This window comes from Balearica regulorum, chromosome 2 (assembly GCF_011004875.1).
Source record: "Balearica regulorum gibbericeps isolate bBalReg1 chromosome 2, bBalReg1.pri, whole genome shotgun sequence".
Lineage (NCBI taxonomy): Eukaryota > Metazoa > Chordata > Aves > Gruiformes > Gruidae > Balearica > Balearica regulorum.
The window spans coordinates 15014865-15037459 of NC_046185.1; the positions used below are offsets into that span (position 1 = coordinate 15014865).

The window sequence follows — 22595 nt, forward strand, 5'->3', positions numbered from 1 at the left end:
ACTCCTTGGTTGAAACACCAGCAAGGCATACTGGGACTGAAAACACTACACAGAGGAAACTGGGACTGTATTTTTAAAAAAAAAAAAAAAAAAAAAAAAGATGGAGCAGAGGGAACGGTTGAATCACAATGCTATGGGAGACTGAGAAAGGAATTAGATGGTGAAAACTGCAAGTGGGATGAGAAGGTGTGTGTGCGATGTGTGTGTTTGCATGCATGAGTATATGCATGCAGGCAGCCCAGCCCTCGCAGAATTGGAGAAGAAAAAGTAATGAACTGGGGAAGAAAAAAACAGGACAAAAAGTATCTAGGAGATAACAAGAACATTTTGTGATTCTACTTTTTCAATAGCCTTATACATATACTTAGTTTTGTCAAATAGCTTTCAACTTGTCACTGCTAAAAAATGTGTTTGGGGAAAGTCTGAAGAGCTGTACTAAAGGGTAAGGTAGAACTTTCTCAGTTGACTTGAGCATCTTGTATTGTATCCATTTACTGTTCCCAAAACTGTGTATGAGAGTATGACCTGATTTTACCTCTTGTTCTTCCATTGCCTTGTGCAGGATCACAAGCCAACACTTGTACCGAATCAAGCAGCTCTGTTTATGCTAGGACATACAAGTTGTACCTTTTCCTAAAAATCTTAATTTGACTGGCTTAATTTTAAACTAGCAGCTGGCCTCAGGCCTCAGCCTGAGGATGAATTCAGCATTTTGGTGATGCAGCAAGGACTGAGTGCGTAGGTGAGGCTGTATCGGGGAACTTTGCCATTTAGCAAAAGTCACAAGCTGCATATGAGAGATGGTCTGTGGGTCACACCAGTGAGCCGTCTAGCCCACTGCTCTGTTTCCGACGGTGGCAAGAGGAGATGCTGTATAGGAAGACTATGTGAGGCTGGTTGTTATGTGCAGCCCTTTCCCCTAGTACACAGCATCCACAAATGTGGGGTTAGGGATACTAGAGGGTACATTCCTGCCTCATTCTTTTAACATACAGACCCATCATTCATTAATTTGTCTAGTCGTCTTTTTGACCATGCTAATTCTCTCTGCCTCCAAAAGCTCCAGTGGCAGCAAGCTCTAGAGATGCACTACTCACTGTGTAAGCAAGCACTTTCTTTTATCTCTTTTAAACTGATCTTTTGCTAGTTGCCTGTTAGTGGTCCCTACATCCCATATCAGGTTCTGGTAAACAACAGTTATGTTTGGTTTAACCAGCACATTCATCATTTTGTAAATCATGATTACATCCCTCCATCACCTCCCTCACTCCAGAGCAGAGTCTCTGTATTTTCAGTCTTTGTCAGGCAGCAGCTTCAACACCTTGACCATTTTTGCTGCCCTTAACTCTACGAAAAGAACACAGCTGGTTTCTATGTAGCAGCAACATTACACCCTCTGTCCTGTTCCTAATAACCTTCTTATGAGTTCTAACATTTTATTGACTTTTTTGCTTGCCATTGCATACTGAGCTGATGATTTCAGAGAACCATCAGCAATGGCTCAAAGATCTCTTTCCTAAGTTGTAACTCTCAGTTCCAAGTCTAATGTAGATCATATTTTCCTAGATGCATTGCCCTGGATTTATCTATATTAAAGTTCATCTGCCACCTTTAAGCCAACTCAGTTTGGTGAAGTCCTCATGGCCTGCACAGAACTTGACTATCTGAAAGAACTTAGTATCATCTCCAAAATCTGCAACAGCAGTGACTCCATGGTATGAGCTGGTTCAGCTGCCATTTTAAATGAGTTGACTTTGTTAACTTTCATAGCTCCCTAGGAAGAAGAAATCCCTCCAAAATCTCCTTATGTTTTGAAGATTATTCTCCACTTCCTAGTGGAGCTCCATGGATTTCAATCACATATGATTTATAGACATCAATAAAGCTGACTGTGTCCTGTAGGGAGAAGAGTGAAGGATATGTTCTTCAGCTGCTTCCTAGCTCCTCAGAAAAGGGACTTGACTTTATATTAGTGTCCTGGGATTGTTGTTCTGAAATTTGTGATATTACCATACTGACACAAGTATGAAGTATTGTGTGGCACTAAGTTGTTGCAATGTCTGCTTATAATAAAAAGATAAAAATGGGAGCCCTGTCCTTTCAGATGAATCACATAAATTAGAATGAGTATTCCTAATTGCAGTCCTGGGAGCTTTGCTTATTTAGAAATCAGGGTATGTGGAAGCCCTGAAGTATGACTGGTGAAGGGTGTCCCTGAGGCAGGGAGGATGTCCCTAAGGCAGGGAGGATGTCCCTAAGGCAGGGAGGGTGTCCCTGAGGCAGGGAGGATGATGTCCCTAAGGCAGGGAGGGTGTCCCTGAGGCAGGGAAGATGTCCCTCAGGCAGGGAAGATGTCCCTCAGGCAGGAGCGTGCGGCCCCTGAAGGCCTGTCCGTGGTTGGAGCTCCATCTACTGGTACTGATCGCTGCCTCTTACTCACGGGCTACGGGTACCTTGTTCTCTTTGGAGGACTTCTTTAATGAAAAAAAAAAAAAAAAAAAAAAAGAAAGGTATATAGGAAGGACGTAAATTCACCATGAATCTCTTCTGATCTCCTTTCAGGCAGCAGAGGCACTCAGGTCTCTGAGAGACCCCTGTAACTTGGTGTTATTGTAGTAGTTCTTCATCTTCAGAGTTTTATGTGATGTTCTACCTCAGATCCCCCGTCCAATGTTGCCAACCCTAAACCAATCACAACCCACGGGTCAGGTTCCCCCAAAACAATGAGATTCTACAAGTGCTGGGTATTTATCTTGGAGCTTTCACACTTTCTAAGTCTGCCATGGGCACTGTCCTGCTTTCGGCTGAGATAATTTTCTTTCAAGTAGCTGGTATAGTGCTGTGTTTTGGATTTAATATGAGAATAATGTTGATAACACACTGATGTTTTTAGTTATTGCTAGGTAGTTGTAATATGTACACTAACTCAAGAACTTTTCAGCTCCTCACACCCCTCCAGGTGCACAAGAACCTGGGAGATTACAGCCAGGACAGCTGACCCAGACTGGCCAAAGGGACATTCCCTACCATAGAACGTATATAACTGGGGAAGCTAACTGGGAGGCGGAATCGCTGCTCAGAAACAGACTGCGCATCAGCTTGTTCATTTTTTTTATTTCTGCAGGTGGTGAGCAATTGCATTTGTGCATCACTTGTTTTATGATATTATCACTATTACTATTCTCTTCCTTTGTTATCCCATTAAACTGTCTTTATCTGAAGCCATGAGGTTTTTTCCATTCTCCTCTCCATCCCCTTGCGTGGGGGGGTGAGTGAGCGGCTGCGTGGTGCTCAGTTACTGGCCAGGATTAAACCACAACCGGCGCAAAGGCTGTTTTTCCCTTAATGGCCGTGGCTATTCCAGCAATAACTTGTCCCAGCACCAGGATCCTTAAGAGAATAAGCAAATGACAGAAGGCCAAGGAATATGTAATACCATTTGTTTCAAAGGTCAGCTCTATTTAGTGCTGGGGGAAAATTCTTTTCTTACTTCCATTAGTAAAATTCTTCGCTGGTGACTGGACCACAAAAGAAGTTGCATTTATGTAACTAAAAGAAAAATTTGTCCTCTTGTTCATAATGAAATTTCTCTCTGAGATAGCTCTGTCTTTTTCTAAGAACATTTGCTCCAGCCAAGACTCAGGCTTGTTTTTCGACAGTTTCATTATTGGATATATCTACTTTTTTATACTGAACCTTGGGCTTTGGCCCAGGAACAGCTGTCACTGCTATGGGTCAGGTCAGGTATGTCTCAGCACTCAGATGACACTTCTGTCCAAGTCCTCCTCCTTTCTGTCCTCCAGCTTGCCCAGGGGCCATACTGATTGGAGCCAGGGAACGGAGAGGAAAACAAGAATTACTCCTGCGCTTCTTCCAATTGGTGCCGAGTTGGGAAGTGGAGGACATTTCCTCTTTCCCTCTGCTCCTGAATTTTGGCTTAAAGCATCTGGCGATGATTCACCTTGCCTCTTGTTCAAACAGCCCAAGGCTCTAAGCTGGCCCTACAGGTTCCCCAGGGCTTCAGATCCCAGGCCAAGTTATTTACAGTTTGAAAAACAGGTATATTAAGGAGTTAGGAGCCAGATTCAATGCCAGATTTAATACAAGGGACAAGTGTAACCAAGTACTAAGGTCTTCATCCCCGTTTCTAATCAGTAGGCCTCCCATTTACCCATTTACCAAAACTTTGTATGCTATCTTGGTGGAACCATCTTAAGCCCATCTGTGCCCTTTAGTGCTACTTAACAGTGACTCATATCCCAATACACCAGATTGGTTTCTCGGTTGTCCAGCCTGTCTAAATCATGCTGCAGCTCCCTGCTTTCTTTCCAAAACCAGGGAAGAGGCAGGGAGAAGATGCTTGTTTAGGTCTTACCACAGCATAGACTTGTAGCTTAGCTGGGGTGTTCACCCGGACCCAGGAGACTGGAAATAATTCCAGGTCATGCAATTTGGGAATAGACCTATGATATGATTAATTGCATTATTAACTTATGCTACAGCATGTTTTGAAAAGTAATCACAAAGAAAAATGGCTATGGTCCTTGTGTGGGACAAGTTTATAGAAACAAAACGCTTTTTGCCTCATTAGTTTGACTCATAAAGTTTATTGGACCTAAAACAACACCTGTAACAAAGTTATATTAAAAGCTAATCATTGGTGGACACTGTGAGTAGAACTGCCCAAACATGTAACTGGATCACTAGGAAGCCTCAGCACCTTTGCACAGGGCAGCAGGGCTATGTGAGGTCCCGGCTGGGCAGCAAGAGGAGAACACAAGGATCCATTGCTCTGCAAGGAACCTCACTGGGCTTGTTCTGATTTGCTGCTTACTGTGCCACACCACTGGTCCAGTGACATAGGCCATACTTTGCTGATGACCAGGAAAAGGTGTTTGCATGAGATTAAAATCTCTGGTAATTCTTTTAAGATCATCAGTAATACTGCAATGACGTATGGATCCACAGGGCTCAGTCCTTGCAACAAGAACCTCTCTGGAGCCAGGCACAAGAGCTCTGACTTTGGATGTGCTGGACGTTAAGTGTATGAATGTCCTGTATGTATGTCCTGGTGGACAACAAGCTCTCCATGAGACAGCAATGTGCCCTTGTGGCCAAGAAGGCCAATGGTATCCTGGGGTGCATTAAGAAGTGGGGCCAGCAGGTCGAGGGAGGTTCTCCTCCCCTCTACTCTGCCCTGGTGAGGCCACATTGTGAGTCCTGTGTCCACTTCTAGGCTCCCCAGTTCAAGAAAGACAGGGAACTACTGGAGAGCGTCCAACGGAGGGCTACAAGGATGATGAGGGGACTGGAGCATCTCTCGTATGAGGAAAGGCTGAGCTAGCTGGGGCTGTTTAGCCTGGAGAAGACTAAGAGGGGATCTCATCAACGCTTATAAATATCTAAAGGGTGGGTGTCAAGAGCATGGGTCCAGACTCTTCTCCATGGTGCCCAGTGACAGGACAAGGGGCAATGGGCACAAACTGGAACACAGAAAGTTCCACCTGAATATGAGGAAAAACTTCACTCTGAGGGTGACCGAGCACTGGAACAGGCTGCCCAGAGAGGTTGTGGAGTCTCCTTCTCTGGAGATATTCAAAACCCACCTGGACGTGATCCTGTGCAACCTGCACTAGGTGATCCTGCTGTAGCAGGGGGGTTAGACTCGACAATCTCCAGAGGTCCTTCCAACCTCTACCACTCTATGATTCTGTGAATATTTTGTCCATGATCTCCAGAATCCTTATAGATACCTGCAATAATCCCACAGCAAGAAAGGTGTTAAAACCACACCTAGACATAATCTGACTCGATTATTGTGTTCCCTTGAAAGGTAGCTTGACAAGTTAGTTGCCAAAACTTAGCTCAGGTTTCTGAACTGAAGGGTGTTGTGTCCTGGCAGGCTTAAGGCGGGTAATATTTTGCTAACGCCAAGAATTTAGGGCTCAAACATGCTGTATAGGAGGAAGCAGCTGAAACCTGCAGATTCCTGAGGACCTGTTTTTTCTCTTAAGATGCAGGAGGTAGATCAACACCTCAAACAGGAACTATGATGTAGCCTATTTACAAGTGGATAATCAAAATTTAAGGTCAGAACACCCAGAAACAATGATGTTTGATCTAGGAATGCCAATTTGGCACGTTAAACCTCCCTTTGACTCACAATCCTTCACAGTCATTCTACCTTTTAACCCTGTGTAACTAATTGCTAGAGGAATACTGCCATGACAGAGCCAGAAGTGGGACAGGTCAGGCACGATCCACGCCGTACTTCTTCCTTCCTGCCCTCGGTGGGCAGCAGCCCAGGCTGCTGGGCAGGGCACTACCTCTCACTTGAGAAATCCTGTTTCCTTTTCCTGCCCCACCACAGAGCTTCCGCGCGAGGACTTCAGCAAACAAGTTGCTTAGTGTGTCTGTCTGAGTTTCCCACCTGTAAAAGAATAGCACTTCTCCTCTTCCCAGGAACACCCTGAGGATAAATACAGTAAATTCTGAGCTGCACAGGTCAGAAGGGGGGTTAGATAAGCACCATGATGCACCAACAACATCGGTGACAGCCAACATGGCTTCACTAAAGGCAACTCATGCCTCACAAATTTGGTGGCCTTATATGATGGGGTTATAGCATCGGTGGATAAGGGAGGGGCAACTGACGTCATCTACCTGGACTTGTGCAAGGCATTTGACATTGTCCCGCACAACATCCTTGTCTCTAAATTGGAGAGACATGGATTCAATGGATGGACCACGCGGTGGATAAGGAATTGGCTGGATGGTCGCACTCAAAGAGTTGTGGTCAATGGCTCAATGTCCAAGTGGAGAACGGTGACAAGTGGCGTTCCTCAGGGGTCAGCACTGGGACTGGCACTGTTCAACATCTTTGGTGGCAATATGGGCAGTGGGATCAAGTGCACCCTCAGCAAGTTTGCCGACGACACCAAGCTGTGAGGTGCATTCAACACGCTGGAGGGAAGGGATGCCCTCCAGAGGGACTTTGACAGGCTGGAGAGGTGGGCCTGTGCGAACCGCATGAAGTTCAACAAGGCCAAGTGCAAGGTCCTGCATGTGGATCGGCACAATCCCAAGCACGACTATAGGCTAGGGGGGGAATGGATTGAAAGCAGCCCCGAGGAGAAGGGCTTGGGGGTATTGATTGATGAGAAGCTCAACATGAGCCAGCAGTGTGCACTTGCAGCCCAGAAAGCCAACTGTGTCCTGGGCTGCATCAGAAAAGGTGTGACCAGCAGGTCAAGGGAGGTGATCCTGCCCCTCTACTCCACTCTCATGAGACCCCACCTGGAGTACTGCGTCCAGCTCTGGGGGCCCCAGTACAGGAGAGACATGGAGCTGTTGGAGAGAGTCCAGAGGAGGGCCATGAAGCTGATCAGAGGGCTGGAGCACCTCTGCTATGAGGACAGGCTGAGAGAGTAGGGCTTGTTCAGCCTGGAGAAGAGAAGGCTCCGGGGAGATCTAATTGTGGCTTTCCAGTACCTGAAGGGGCCTACAGGAAAGCTGGTGAGGGACTGTTTATCAGGGAGTGTAGTGACAGGACAAGGGGGAATGGGTTTAAGCTGAAGGAGGGTCGATTTACATTAGATGTTAGAAAGAAATTCTTTACTGTGAGGGTGGTGAGGTAGTGGAACATGTTGCCCTGAGAGGTTGTGGAGGCCCCATCCCTGGAAGTGTTCAAGGCCAGGTTGGATGGATGGGGCTTTGGGCAACGTGGTCTAGTGGAGGGTGTTCCTGCCTGTAGCAGGGGGGTTGGAACTAGATGATCTTTAAGGTCCCTTCCAACCCAAACCATTCTGTGATTCTATGATTCTAAAAGAAACCTAACCCAGTGGGAGAAAGGGGAACAGTTATGCTAAATTCAACTGAAAAAAACCCCACAAACAACTTTCCATTGGTGTTTACTGATTTTAATACATCAAATTTGTTTTTTCTTCTGATGGTTTTCTTTGTGTCTCAACAAAGACCAATGTGTCATGAGCAATTGTACAAAATGCAGCTAAAAAAGAAATACAACATGCTCTCACTCTCAAGTTTGTTTTTTTTTGTTTTTAAAGATTTAAAAGAGCAACAACCTCTCTGCATCTCAGTTTGAAAACTCGTGGTTCACCATTATCCACAGACAAGACCCAGGAAGCCTTTCTGTACAACTGGGACAGCCTGGCAATGGAGCATGAAATGCATCGGGACACTGCTGCTCAGAGACCAATTTCACAGGATATATATAAAAATGGAAGAAATGAGCTATCAGAGTTTTAACTCTCTTAACAGTATTTTTTTCAAATTCGGATGGGAAAATGATGAATGTCAACAGTTTTTAAAGTTATAAAGCAAATTCTATGATTCTATAAATGCAAAAATACCATGATTAGAGGAAGTGCAACAGGAGTCAGCATTGTCTTCTGGTTTTGGAAGCTAAAGAGAAAACACCAGTCTAGTGATTTTCCAGTGTTTTTCTTTAACCCTCTATGAAGGGCACAGATTTGTGTGATCACTGGTTCTGCCTCTCTCACCTTTCACAGCTGTGTTTTACAGCAGCATAACTTTACTCACTTGAGGAGTTACGACCCATGTACACAGCCAGAGGACTCATGAGGATCTAAATAGGCTGATCCTGGACATATCAATAATCACTGCAGGACCTGTGTCACTCTGGGTTATTTCCAGGCACTCAGTGAGACAGAAGCAGAGCCAGGACTTCTGTACAGCGCTGGCCGTGCATACTTTCTGAGCAAGTTCTAACAAAGATTCAGCTTTCTAAAATGCACACTTTCATTTCTCTTTAGCAATAAGCAATAAACTGTTGCTCCTCTCCTCACTCTTTGAAGGAAAGTCCCTATGCCCTCCCCCTACTCCTTCCATGCTTTGGAGAGGTCTAAGCTTGTGCTCTTCAAGGTCATAGGCTTGGGGGAATTTTTGTACAGGGACGAGTGAGATTTATTAGAAACAGCTTGCATATATCACCTGCAACAATTATCACACAGATTACGTTTATTCCCGTATCAGTATTTGCATACAGACATCCCAGCATGCACATACCATTTCTGAGTCACACCTGTCTTTTTTAGCTCCCTGTGTAAAGTAATACAAAATTAACTACTGGCTTTTTTTTTTTTTTTTAAATGCAACTGCTTGTTCAGGTGTGTCCTTCCTTAGACCTTCCTCAAAGTACAGCAGAACTCCTTGCATACTAACAGAAAATTTCCATTCTTTCACTCCTTTTTAGCTATGAAAGCCATTCTTCGTTACCATAGTTTTTACCTTTATCCCTTCTCTGCCCTTTGTTTGTCTTTGATACTTAAGAGGGAAAGTTCAGCCTTTCCTCGCTTTACAAACAGTTTCCATGCTACACTCACCACACTGTTATCTGGACTTGTACAAGTAGCTTAAGAGACTTGAATAGCACCCATCAATCATGATCTTTACACCTTGGGTTTGAGCTCTGAGATTAGACAGAAATGCCAGCTAAACTTGGACTGCTTTTTAATTGACACCATGTGTGGGATTCATACTCTGTAGGTTTAAACAGGCAAAAAGTTAAGATCTTTCTCCCATTATCCCAGTTGGTTGCAGAGACCGTAGCTGTGGCATGCACAGTCTGTGGTGTGCAGTGCACATCCAGGTTACAGGATGAAGGAGAAACCACACCAAAGATCAGGGCTCATTTGCAATGTTATTGTAACTGACCTTACTCTTTTCCTTGCTAACATTCATGCTGTGGACATGGCAAACCGCTATACCAAACTAGCACCAATGGAACAGTGCCTTCTCAAGAAATCTTAGCCTATATTTTGTATGTCTAGCATCAGGGCAGTTAAAGTTACAAGGTAGTTTTTTGATACTTTCCAAACACGGGATTAATAACCAGACTACTGCCATAAATATATTAAGTAACTTTAATGCTGCTTAGCATAAATCTTTGTTATATACTTTCATCCATATACTCCAGTGTAAATGTATTTTATGCAATATGAAGTATTTTTAAGAGTATATGGCTCTAGGTAAAACAATCACAAAATGAGTTTCAATGCAAGTAGAGAATTAGAAAAAAAAAAAATAAAAATCAGCCAGAGTACAAAATCTTTGTAAGATAAAGATTTCAGAAAACAAGATATACAAAACCATCCCATTGCAGGAATTTAGGACAACCGAGTGGTTCCAGTAGTCAGAAGGGCTGCCACTCACTGCTATGCCATCCCTAAGAACCTGTCAGCAAGGGACTGCAGGGCACTCCTGAGGGTGGCTGGCTCTCAGAGATCCTTGTACCTAACAAGTTTCACAAAGTAACCTTCATAGCAGACACCCTTGTTGGCTCAAGGAGAACGAGTAGGCCTGGGAATGAAGAAAGTCCTGTCTTCCCTTACCCAACTGCTGCTGGGCTCTGCAGAATATTCAGGTGCGCTGGCAAGATGTGGTAAGCAAGTTGTTCTACAAATGACAGGGAGCCTTTATTCTCCCAGGTTATCAATTTGGCACTACTCACAAAAGCAAAAATTATTTACTAGCATTATAAAAAAAAGTTTCACCATCTGCAAAATGACATGAGTGGTAGGGAGCAGACTGCAATGCTATCGTTTAGTTTTGTTAAATTAACTTTCTATATGTAATATCGCATGTCATTATACAACTGGTATATTCAAGAAAGGCTCAATTAAACTTCATTCGTGCTAAAAGCAAACTCCATAGTGGGCAGAGCGCTTTGCATTCCATGCTTTCAGTAAGATGCTGCATAGGCACCTGTCCAAATAAAAACACCTTTACAACACTGCAGGTTTAGAACACAACAAATAACACACTGCAAGAATTGAGGTCAGACATTATTCACCATTTGGTAACATTCCATTCAAATGATACTGATTCATATAATAAGTAACAAATGCAGCACTTGAAGTAACAAAACCAAAGCTGTACTCCAAAGTAAAACAGTGCAAATATTCCTGTTAAACAAAATATACCATGCATATACACATACAACACAAATGCACTGTTTTGTTTTGCAGTATAAATACGTCTGATTAAGCTAAATTCCTAAAACTAATGAACTACTGACTGACAGTCCCAAACAGTTTCCATCTAGTATGGAATACAGTAAGCTTTCAGAATCAGATGACCATAGCTGGATATGGCTATAAAAGAGTATCAAAAAATTTCAGTGGATGGATATTTAAAATATTTTCTCTGTACATCGAAGTTAATAATATATATACTACGCTGGTAACTCAAAGTCAGCTTGGGGTCCGATCACACACGGAACAGCACACAGAAAACCCACGACTCTAGAAGAAGCCTCAAGGCTCTGCCTGCGTGGAACGCACTGTAATGCTGCAAAACACTTCAGGCCCAATCCCAGGACTTAACAAAGGGGGAGCCTTTTAGCTGCCTATGCAGTTAACATGTTTCTTTAGTTTCCATTTTCTTCCTCTTCTAAATTAGCACTACAATTCTGTTCTCCACTAATGACACATCTGTTTATCCCTGAACTGTATACTACCATACAACAAGTATGTTTCTAATGAGTACACAATAAAAGTAAATATTAGAAAGGGAAGAGATGGAAACTTGCTTTCTGTTAAGGAAATCCTGATCAGAGGTTATTTGCATTTCAGCACTTTAAAACAGCTTTTAAGGAAAAAAAGTCTTTTTGGAATTAGATTACAGTAAAACAGACAAGTAGCACTTAATTTGATCTGAAGTGGAACACTCAGGCGTTAACCTCTCTTCAACTGCTATAGCCTCCATCTCCTTAATGCCAGGGCTGTGCTGCAACCGTAACAAACAGCTGTTGCAAAGGCAAAAATCTAGAGCAGGGGAAAAAAGAAAAAAAGAAAAAAGTGAATCACATATTATATTGGTATACATTTTTTTTCTATTCTAAATGAATACAGGAACATAAATGATTCAGAAGTTACCTCCCCCAGCCAAAATGCTTAAGGTAAAGATAGGTTTGGGATCCTCTGAAGTTCTCATGAACCTCTCTGTTATAATCCCATGTTACTGCTTTTAACTGACTTGCTTGCTTCAGAAGACATTTTGAAATAGAAAATGAAATAGGACTCTGCATAAGTTATGGTACAACGTAATCATGTGTGTATGTACACAGTGTATTTCAGTTTTCTCTGATCTAGACTGATCAAACATTAATCTCAGATTTGTTTCCGAGTGAATGCCTTTACCATCAAACAACTAAGACGACATCCCTCTAAACAGAAGAACTCTTTTACCTGCAGAAATACAGAAACAGCTTCAAATCTGGCCTTCTTGACCAGATAACCAGCCATTAGAACAACTTCCTGAGAAATGCCAGGAAGTTGCTATTGCTCAAGAACTGAACTGAATAGATTTGAACTGAAGGTCATGCCACAGCAAACTTGAATATATAATGTATACCAGAAGGAAGAAATGAGAAACTGAATTGCTGAAAAAAAGTTTCTCATATTGTCCAGTGCTTAGGATGGATTTTGTCTCTTAGAACATACAAATTCAATCATGTCACAACAGCCTATCCCTTGCTTTCCATACAAATCCTAATTTGACAAAGTTTTGAATAGATGCTACACCCTAGAACTACCACCTACATAAACTGAACACATATATTTTTAATCACAGTATACAAAAGTTATTTTTAAAGACAAAATGTTAGCAACCTTTGGATTTTTTCTATGTAGATCACAGGACTCTTTTAATGAAGTGTTTCAAAGGATTACTATTTTTTCTGCATGTCCTGACTTTTTAATTATATACTTTTGGACAAAATGCAAAGACACTAAAGACTACAGTTACCCGATTCACCGCTTCCCAGCATCTCTTAATTAAAAATACTGAGGTAAGTTAACAATTGAGTCTTCTCCTCCCCTATCTTGACAGGGATTTGAGGGGCTTGAAGAACTGAATTCTCCCTAGGAAAAATAGTATGGAAGGGGGAAAGGGTCTCCTGGAGTCCTCAGTATTCTGTTGTCACACAAAATGACTGAAGTGACCATATATTCAGTGGGATCTGAACAAGGGTTGAAGAGCTACACTTAAGGGAAGAGTTTGAGATACTTGCTTAGTATAAAGACCTCCCTTAGTTCAGGCACAGCTATGAGACACCACCTCTGTCCTTGTGCCGCATACAGGGATCAGATGTGCTCGAGTCTGTTACTGGCAAGCGGGTACTGGTGAGGCACTCTGGACTTGGAGACTGATATGCTCACCTCATCCCTTCAGAGACAGGCTTGCCAAAGCAAGAGCCCTTTCCTTTTTAGTCTCTTGCAGAGAGAATGTGAACCTTACACCTTACGTTCAGCTGTTTTTATCTTAAGATGAACTGAAGGTGTTTACTGTGCAAAATTTATGATGTATTCAGTTGTAAGGACAACAGATACCCACAGAGAGTTTTAGAAGCTTAATGAATATATACAGCTCCCTGAGGTATGCAAAACCCTCTGGATGGTACAAAACACCAAGAGCAGTAGTTTCAGTTCTTTAAGTTAAGCCTACTGGCACACCTTTACTTGCCCTTCAGGAGTCCAGCCAGGGATAAAGCTAGAGCCTGGTGTATTTTCTGCTATGCACACCCACATCACCAGATACAGTGATTCAGTGACGATACAACTACAGTAAGAAAAAAGCAGTCTGAGCTTAGGCTATCTATAAAAGCACTCTAATCCTTGCTGTAACAGACAGCAGGGCCCTTACAGATAACTTTTATGCCTGATGTAGTAAGTACGTATCTGGAGCTTCATAAGGATTTTTCCCCATAGCATGTTCAGGACTATCTAAACAGTATAAAAAAAGTAACTGAAAGTTTGAGCACAGGCATGAAATTCATATGTGATGAAGGCTCAGTTGTTATCTTTTCCTTCTTTTCTAATAACCAGCATTGCTTTCACAAAATATTTTGTCTAAAAATTATAAGCTGTAGTGATCATAGATTTAAAACACCATAGTGAAGAGTAGCAACTGAGAACCTATCGTACTAGCATTAGCTTACTCCAATATTTTTACATGTCACTGTTAGACACTATTTGCTGCTCTCAAAGACAATCCTTTCTCTCACAAGCTCCTCTTTCTATTCCAGCCTGCTGTTAAGTTCCCAAGTTGAATGGTTGGCTACAAGGGCTTACAACAGACTTCTGTTCCCCAGATACAAATATATACAATACATACCGATGCTGCTATGCTTATGTTATATTCATGATCAGATAGAATCTTCTCTTGTGTGGTGGAATTGAATTTGCTGGGAAAGTGATGCAGAGATGTAGTTGCTGCTTGCAGTAGAAAAGCTCCAAAATAAAAGACAAAAGTAGCCCCATGGAAAAGAAAATCCTGAAAAGCAAGTAACAGTCAGCCTGGGCTGCAATACATATCTAATTCTTCCAGTCTCAATACAAATGAAACCCAACACTGAAACATGAAACGAGCACTGATAACAATAACTTTAGATAAGTAGTGTTAAATCCATCTGAGAGCTTAACCTGGACATGTTTTTACAGCTGCTTGCAATTATAAGCAACTCAGTAACATAATCAGTGATAAAGGACAATTCTCCCTCTCCCCAAACCCTATATTCTTTTAAATTAAGAGGCACATGCTCATCTATATGTACATATGCTGACCTTTTATATCACTTTAAAGCAATTAGAGCTTACAGAACTTTCCCTTCATATAACTTAAATAAAAAAGAAGGGACATACAGCCCAACTTAAGCAGTACAATACAAGCTTGCAGTCCCCCAAATCCCTTCTCAGCTATAACCTAAGCTCCAGAAGTCCCCCCTCCGCACTTAAATTTTGCTTCTGTAAATGCCCAGAAACACCTCAGCCTTGACATGGCTGAAGTTTACTTCCTGATGCAATCAGAATCCAAGAACTGAGCCATTTCCTCAACTCTCTCTGACTTGGCTCTACCCAAAATACAGTAATCTCTAAGTATGTCCTGATACTGTTGAATAAAATGACTGAGACTTGAGAGGACAGGAGTTAGGATTTAGTTCAAATATGCTTCTCTCCTGGTTTTCTCTAGGTGATTCCCTCCTCTGTGGTGAATGCTAGCTGAATACAAGGTTTAAACATCTAACTCATTTCTGGATTCTATTACTGGAGCACATGAAAAAGAAGCTGCAGTGCCTAAATCTCTTTGCAAGTTGTATTTCAGAGTCCACTGTTCCACACAGCAAGATCAAAGACATGTTCCAGTACAGTTTTAAAATGTCTAAAATACTCTTCCAACACGTCCTTCTGTTGTTGAGTCTGCAAAGCTGACATCTGCACTGCGCTCAGTTCCCAAGTCCATACAACATATACTTTGTGCCTATACCTATGCAGGTCTGCAAAGGCCATAGACACAATTTTTACAGTTATACACAAATCTATGTATGCTTTTTGACAATTTCGTTATATAGTCTATCTCCAGCACTAATGAATTCTTTATGCACTTTTAATTCACTTGAGTGCAACTGACTATGAGTATGGCAAGAGTGAGAAGCCAGGGTGTATACCATGTGTGAGTCCATCACAACAGCAGACAGAGTTCATACGCACTAGAAATTACTATGCAACATCCTTACTGATTGCCTGTATTGAAGTGAGAATGTGCTGCATTTCCCTGTTTAGAGATTGCTTCTTCATAGATGTGAGATCTTCTTTTTATTGAAAGAATTTTCTTTTTAAACTCATCGTTGTTCCATGTTTGATAGCAGCTAAAGCTACTTAAACCACACCATAGTCAGTTTGGATAAGTTATGATATAAGCTGCTACTACAGTTTCCCACTCTACTTAGATCGGGACATAATTTTCTCTTAAGAATCATTTGATCATTGAAGGCTAGGTCATAGAGTGTACTGCTTTTCTTAATGACTGCTAATTACTGTGAATCCAAGTTTTGGCAAAACAGCTGCAGTAATTGCCAACTTCTGGTTTTACATCCTGGCTGTGGTGTTGGTGTCCGCCCCCCCCCCCCTTTTTTAAAAACAATTACCTCCTCTTGGAGTATCACCATGAGGCCCCACTGACATCAACAGAACTGAGAAGATGACGGGGCAGAGGGTGGCTTCCTGCCCTAGCTGGATAGCCTTTATGTGCTAGGCTTGCCAAATCTCAAGCTTTGGGCATAAGACATTCCCTCAGTCTCCAGCTCTGCTCTTAACGTCTGTACCTCATAGAAAAAAATAGTAGGGACCTCCTCCAGCATGAGAATGCTGAAGCATCAGAGAAGCTGCAGTGCTCTGCTGCAGCTGGAGGAGGCACTTCTCCCCACCACACACTCACTGTTGTGGCTTCCCCCCATCACTCAAGCTGGCAGACAGACATGCACATCTTTCATGCTACCGCCTACACGCGTCATGTAAGGCTACATGCAGGTGTGTGCTCACTGCGTGACGAGTACCGGACCCCATATCATGGCCTGACATACTCATTTCATAGCACAGGATTCCAGTAACTTGAAAGGTCTGTGTAAACCCATGAGTAATCAAGGGCATCCATTATTCTTGGGCTGCTAAATACCTAGTATGCAACTCTGCCAGGGTTACCAGCTGTACACTTTTGGCACCACTGCTCGTGAAGCAGCACAAACAGCTCCATGAGGAAGACAGTGCTGTCTACATACAGGAGAGGTATTTTCAGAAGGCAATCTCTTATTTCCTTCATTCTCCTGCCAAACCTTCTAATTTCCTCCTCCTGGCAGCAATTACAGTGAACCTATGTAACATCAGAAAGGTTTCACCTTGGTATGGTTATGGTTTCTGTGACCAAAAAACCCAAAATCTTGTAAGAGAGAGGTTTTTTGTTTTTTAGTAATTGTTAGCACGGTGCCTTACTCTCCCTCGCCTCCACACTTGTATAATCATTGAAACCTTAGACAAAGAGTATGTAAAACACTACCAGATCTGCATGATATGTTAGTTCACATCTAATTTTGTAAATGAATGTGCTGTGAGTCAGGCTGTAAAGGACAGTATTTATCATACCATCTGGTTTAATACAGTGATGTGGAGAGTGACGTACCTCCATAAGGTCCATATTTTCCCCCATCTTTTCACTGTGTAGCATTTTATTTTTTAAGTATCTGTATTATTTTCAACAGACCTACTTATGACGTAAGGTATTACTAAATGCAGGGCTGTCAGAATCCCATGCTTTAAAGTCCTGGTGACAGAATCCCATTGACATTTAAAGTCCCGGTGTCTGAAATCACATTTGTTCATTGATTTCTACATGAAGCTATAGTACTACAATATAACTACACCATGACTCTTCCCATTTTTGACCTAATCTAATGACCTGTAGCTTCTGAGTTCTATTGTAAATTTATGAAATAGCAAACCCCATGTATTTATCTAAATACTTGCCAACCTAAACCAAACAGGTACGCCTTTTAATTGTATAATATTTAAAATAGTTCTAGTGTTTCTACTAATTATTTATTTGCAACAAAAGGTAAAAAAATCCTTGTAAGGTGCTGCTGAAGAGTTTAGTGCCAACAAGTTACAGAACATTTGGGCACCTGAAAATAGTGCTTAAATGATCCGTCTAGTGTTATTTTTGTTGACAGCTGGAAGGGTCTGAATTTCAGCTACCATATTAGAGATAAAATGATTCACTTTGCATTTAAGATGTTGACTTAGTTATGACTGCTTTTTAAATTAAGTTACAGAGTCCCACAGATGCAGCTTTTATACAAGTCATGTAGCAATTTCCTGACATAGAAAATTTTTCATTAATTTATTATATACAGGGGGACAAAACTAGCAGTACAACAAATCACTGCCAGCATCAAGTAGCGAATGTGTAAGACACATTTACACAATTGTTATAAGATGAACATTTGTACAGCATTTTCAATCTATAAGAGGCTATGCCCTCACCCAGCAACTCTTAAATAGATGCATGATTGTAAATTGGCAAGCAGTTTCAATGAAACCCATGACACTATTAATTTACTTCAGTTATGCACATGCTCACGGGCTTTGTTGCATCATAACAAGCAAGGATGTCACAGCATAAATCCCTGTAAAGGTCTCTATAATTGTAACTCATTACTAGCCTAATTACTGCCTGCATTGTGCTGGAAAGCTGACACTGTATGTATGTGTATTCACTACCAAAGCCCTAAAGTTTGTTTTAATAGAATCCAGTCTGTTAACACCGATGGGCTTTGGAGTTATCAGTTAGAGCTCTAAACTCCTGAAGCTCTATGATTTGCTTTAAAGACCTTTTGTTTTAAGGGACTGTCCATGAATAACTTGAACAGATAAATAACCACAGATGTTGATACTGAAGCACACAGTTCCAGCTCTGATCAAGAAAAGTGTCAGTAGGAAAACTAAGCCACGCAGGAGGAAGGTGAAGGTGATGAGCAGTTCCAAACAGCCATACTTTAGTATTTGAGAAGTTCTGGTTGTTTTGGAAGATTTTTTGGAAATTCCCATTTTGATCACAATTTTGCCACCTCTTATTATTCACTTCCAGTAATACAAGAGAGTGTGATACTATACTACTTGAGCACTAAAAACTCAATGTAAAACACAGTTAATGACAACAAAGGAGTACATAAATTAGCGGTCAATAACCTGAGGTATCCGTGCAGTTGGTAAAAAATGGAGCCAATCGCTTCCCTTTTTTAAAAGGAAGGTACAGCCTGTGACAACTACTGGCACAAGTCATAACAAAGCATTACAGCAAGAATCAAGTCTTGCCTTCACAATGAAGAAAAGCTGAGCAGAGAATAATATCTGTAGTCAAGTCTCCCAAAAAGATGTTAAGCCATATCATACTGCAGGTTATGCTGTCTCTGAGTACCAAAGGTCTAACAGCCACTCATCAATGATGCCCTAGCTTTAAGGAATTGACCCAAAAGTCAGCAGAAAACTTTCTTAGGAACTGGAGGAGACTTCCTGGGTGCTTTAGTCTAGTCTGTGCTATCTCAGAGCACATCACACAATGTGTTCACAAATGTATCACTTCCTTTGCAATATTAGATGTATCTTTCTACCCCCCCTCCCCCATTATTCACAGGGTGTTACTACCACTTCTCTAATAGTCAGAAAATATTTTCCGATTTCCAGTCCACAATTATTTCTGGCCATTTGTCATGCCTTGTTCAACTAGTCCTCTTCCTGCTGTTCATGCATTTTATGTGCTCGTAGAGGACAAGTATCAGTAATCAGTTTCAAAAGCTGGGCTCTTTCAGCCTCCATCATAAAACAAGTCCTGTATTTCCTCTGTTATCCTTGTAACCCCACTCTGTCTTTTTCCAGTTTTCAACTCCTCTGTTTAGAAAAACTTTCTGCTAAAACAGAAGGCCAGGCATTAAGACTTAGGATCAGTACTTCTCATGCAAAGACTTTCAGTTTATAAAATAAAGGGAATCCTTAAATAAAGAAAAAACTTACCGTCTGGTTCCAGTTGACAGCAATTCTATTTGCATAACCAAAGAGGAACACACACAGGAACACAATGGACAGGAACCACGCAGTCACTGCTACAAACATTACCCATCCCTGCAGCAGTGGCAGTGGAACTCGGGTAGAAGCTACCAAAATCCAGACTATCGTTCCAAACAGCTGCAAGGAAAGGAATAGAGATTATAAACTGAGAGATAACTTTTATTCAGTCCTTTCTGCCCAAAAACTAGTATCACACATCCACACGTCCTCAGATTACTTTTAGGGACCAAGAGGAAACACTTCAGAAGTACTCAGAGATCCCAAGTGCCGTTCTCAGAAACTGTAGGCACTAAGTGGCACTAAGATGAAGCCACTCTGAAATTCTTAAAAGCTCTTAAAATAGTCTTGAAAATGGGATTTACAAACCCAGGTGACTTGTGTGTTGCTGCTGAAAATTTTACCCTTATTCTCATTTTCAGGGAAATACAAGAAACGTGAAAACGTGGTTCTCACACACACGTATACAAATCTCTCTATATACATACAAAGTTAGCATGACAAGGATGCACATCAGATTTGGATTCAATCTCACACTGTTTAGTTTTGTAGTCCTAATCTGATGAGATGCAGAAAAGAGATGAACCTGCATGCTCTTTTTCAATGCATTTGTGAGAAAAAGCTGAAAGAGAACACATTAAGCAATAAAGTAAAAGAGAAAACTAGAAGACAGAATATGGTGAGTTGTAAATTATGTTGTAATGACTAGAAAAACATACAGCTTTCCAGAATTATCATAACCCGGGGAAGAATTCAGCACCACCAATTTTCTTTTCAGCATACTGATCAAAGCGAATGAGTAGTGGGGATGCTGTGCTATGATGGGCTAATGGAGAGTTTACATACTCTAAGGCTTGCCTGATTTAATCACCTCTTAGCCTAAGGAAGGTACTATGTCTCCTTGCAAATCCTGTCTCTTTATAAAAAAGGATAACTGGAAAAAATCGTAATTGCCATCTAAAGTATGTTCATTTATTACAGAAAGATTTAACTTCATAATCCAACCTGCTGTGCAGTGACAGCTACAATCAATTTTCAAGCAAGTTACTATTTTCCTGTTTAAATCCTACAGATTTACAACTACTAAGTCAAAGGTTACATTTTCAGATTCAGAGAATTTTCTTCTGAATCAAAGTTGGATGAGAGATACCTTTCAAAAGATGCCTGCCATAAAATTAGCTGGTTCCTCTCTCATGTTACATTGCAGCAGCATATATGTAAAGATGCATTGCTAGTCTCAGTTCAAAGCTCCCCAGGGTTTATGTATTAGCCTTCAAGTTGTTCTCTAGCATTCCTTTTTTAGCTGCTGTGAAGAATCAAACTTTCTCTAGTTTCACAAGACTGCAGGTGCAAGTTTGTTACTCAGAGACCAGATAGGGATGGGCAGTGAGGAAGCAGAAAGGATAACAGAAAGTGTCTGTTAAACAAAATGCAGACACATTAAATGTTTTCAGTATTTTGAATGTGCAACCTTTCAGGCTTCTTTAAAAATAGAGAAATCTACTGCAAAGACTGCTAATCTCAGTGTCCACTGTTGTGCCATTTCCCTCATACTAAACCTGTCCAGCTCAGCTGTCAGATGTATAACAGGTTGGCCAACCTAATAAAACTTTTGTCCCTACAGACTCAGGGCCTGGTTTAGCGCCTGGACTTGTACTGAGCTCTTTGATAGGGTGCAGTTTTACAGCTTACAGGGTGGGATCCATCTCACAGACTAGGATCCAAGCAGTATGCTGCTCTGACCCCAAGAAAAAAAAATAAATTTATAAAATCAGATGAGTTCTGCCAAGGTTTTGTGTTTTTGGGTTTTTTTCTCCTACTAACTAGCACCATGGCTCTGCTGAGCTTCCTATTCAGCCTTAGCTCACCAGCCCTGCGTACACCAGTAAGGTCTCACAGACACATGAAATTAAACATACTAGAGTTTGCATAGGACCCGTAACACACGCACAAGGCCAAAAAAACGGCGTAACTCTCGACGGTGGGCTTTTGGGCCTGGGACTGTGCGGCTCAAAGTCCTCGACAGCTTCAACAACCCCGTGAAACTCACCTCTACGGGCCTCCCGGTGCCACCCGGCCAGGATGGGGAGGAAGCGCCGCGCCGCCGCCCGGCCCGAGCTGAACAAAGACGCCGGGGCAGGCCGGAGGGAGCGGGGACGGGCCCCACAGCCCTTCCCGGCACAGCCCCGCGTCCCAGACCTCAGCCCCGGGGCCGGAGCGGGGCAGCCCGCGGGCTCCCCCCGCCGCAGCCTGGGCCGCCCGCACCTTTCCCACTCACAAAATGGCAGGTGAGGAGCGCGGCCGACGCGGGGCTGCTGCTCGGCGGTCCCCGGGCAGAGGCACGTCCGCCCCAGCTCCGGGCACCACTGCCTACGCGGGAAGGAGACGGGCGCAGGGCAGCGGGGCGCGAAGCCGCGGCGGGGCGTTGAGTGGAGAGAAAAGCGCGGGAACGCCGGTGGCCGCCCGTGTCCCCCCCCCCGGCACTCACGATCTCCAGGAAGATGACGGCTCCCGAGTAGGTGCGCAGGATCTCTAGGCCGGAGGGCAAAGTAACCCGGGGGGGCGGGAAGTAGGCAGCGGGGTTGGGAGGTGGCGGCATAGACGAGGCTCCCCTGGGCAACATGTTGCTATCGCGGCGGCTGCTGCTGCTGCGGAGCGCGGCGGGAACGGCCGAGCCACGGCCAGGTGGGCGAGGAGGAGGCGGAGGAGGCAGCAGGTGCGGGCGAGCCTGTGCGCACCGCCCCGACCACCTCCCTCCTGCCCGCCCCAGCGCCGGACCCGCCCCGCCGCCCCGCCTCGCCTCGCCCGAGCCTGGGCGGGCGTCCCTGGGCTGCCGGGGACCGGACCTGCTCCGCTTCACCACGCCCGGCCGGGCCCCTGGGCAGTCCTGCACGGAGGCCGCGGCGGTGCGGGCGGGCAGGGCAGCTCTTCCTGCCGAGCGCTGTGTCCGGGGGTGAGGCGGGCAGGAGGGGGCTGCGCCCCGGCCCGGGCCCCCCGGCCTCCCCGAGGGGCCGTGCCCTGTCCGGCCGGTGGCTTTCGGCTTCCCCGGGAGCGCTGCGAGCGTTTGCACTGGAGTGCCGAGCGCCTCATTCACAAGTCCTGAGTCAGATCCAGCCAGGCTTAGGGCGTTATTCCCTAATGCCAGTTTGCAAAAGGTTGTTA

The 22595-nt window shown here is 43.3% G+C and overlaps 1 protein-coding gene across 1 annotated transcript; it reads right to left on the reverse strand.

Annotated features, from left to right (window-relative positions):
- Positions 1 to 7897: 7897 nt before the first annotated feature.
- On the reverse strand, positions 7898 to 22383 carry MAL2 (mal, T cell differentiation protein 2). The gene is made up of 4 exons (XM_075743437.1): positions 21922 to 22383; positions 19383 to 19553; positions 14158 to 14316; positions 7898 to 11807 (listed from the first exon to the last, which is right to left on the reverse strand). Exons 1-4 carry the CDS (start codon positions 22054 to 22056, stop codon positions 11736 to 11738), a joined length of 537 nt encoding a protein of 178 aa, XP_075599552.1. The 5' UTR covers positions 22057 to 22383; the 3' UTR covers positions 7898 to 11735.
- Positions 22384 to 22595: the final 212 nt, after the last annotated feature.

Coding starts and splice junctions, on each gene's coding strand:
- MAL2 (XM_075743437.1), bottom strand. CDS start 22,056: ATGTTGCCCAGGGGAGCCTCGTCTATGCCGCCACCTCCCAACCCCGCT. Junction 19,554..21,921: donor CCGTCATCTTCCTGGAGATC/GTGAGTGCCGGG, acceptor CTTTCCTTGCAG/CTGTTTGGAACGATAGTCTG. Junction 11,808..14,157: donor ACATAAGCATAGCAGCATCG/GTATGTATTGTA, acceptor CCCCTGCTCTAG/ATTTTTGCCTTTGCAACAGC.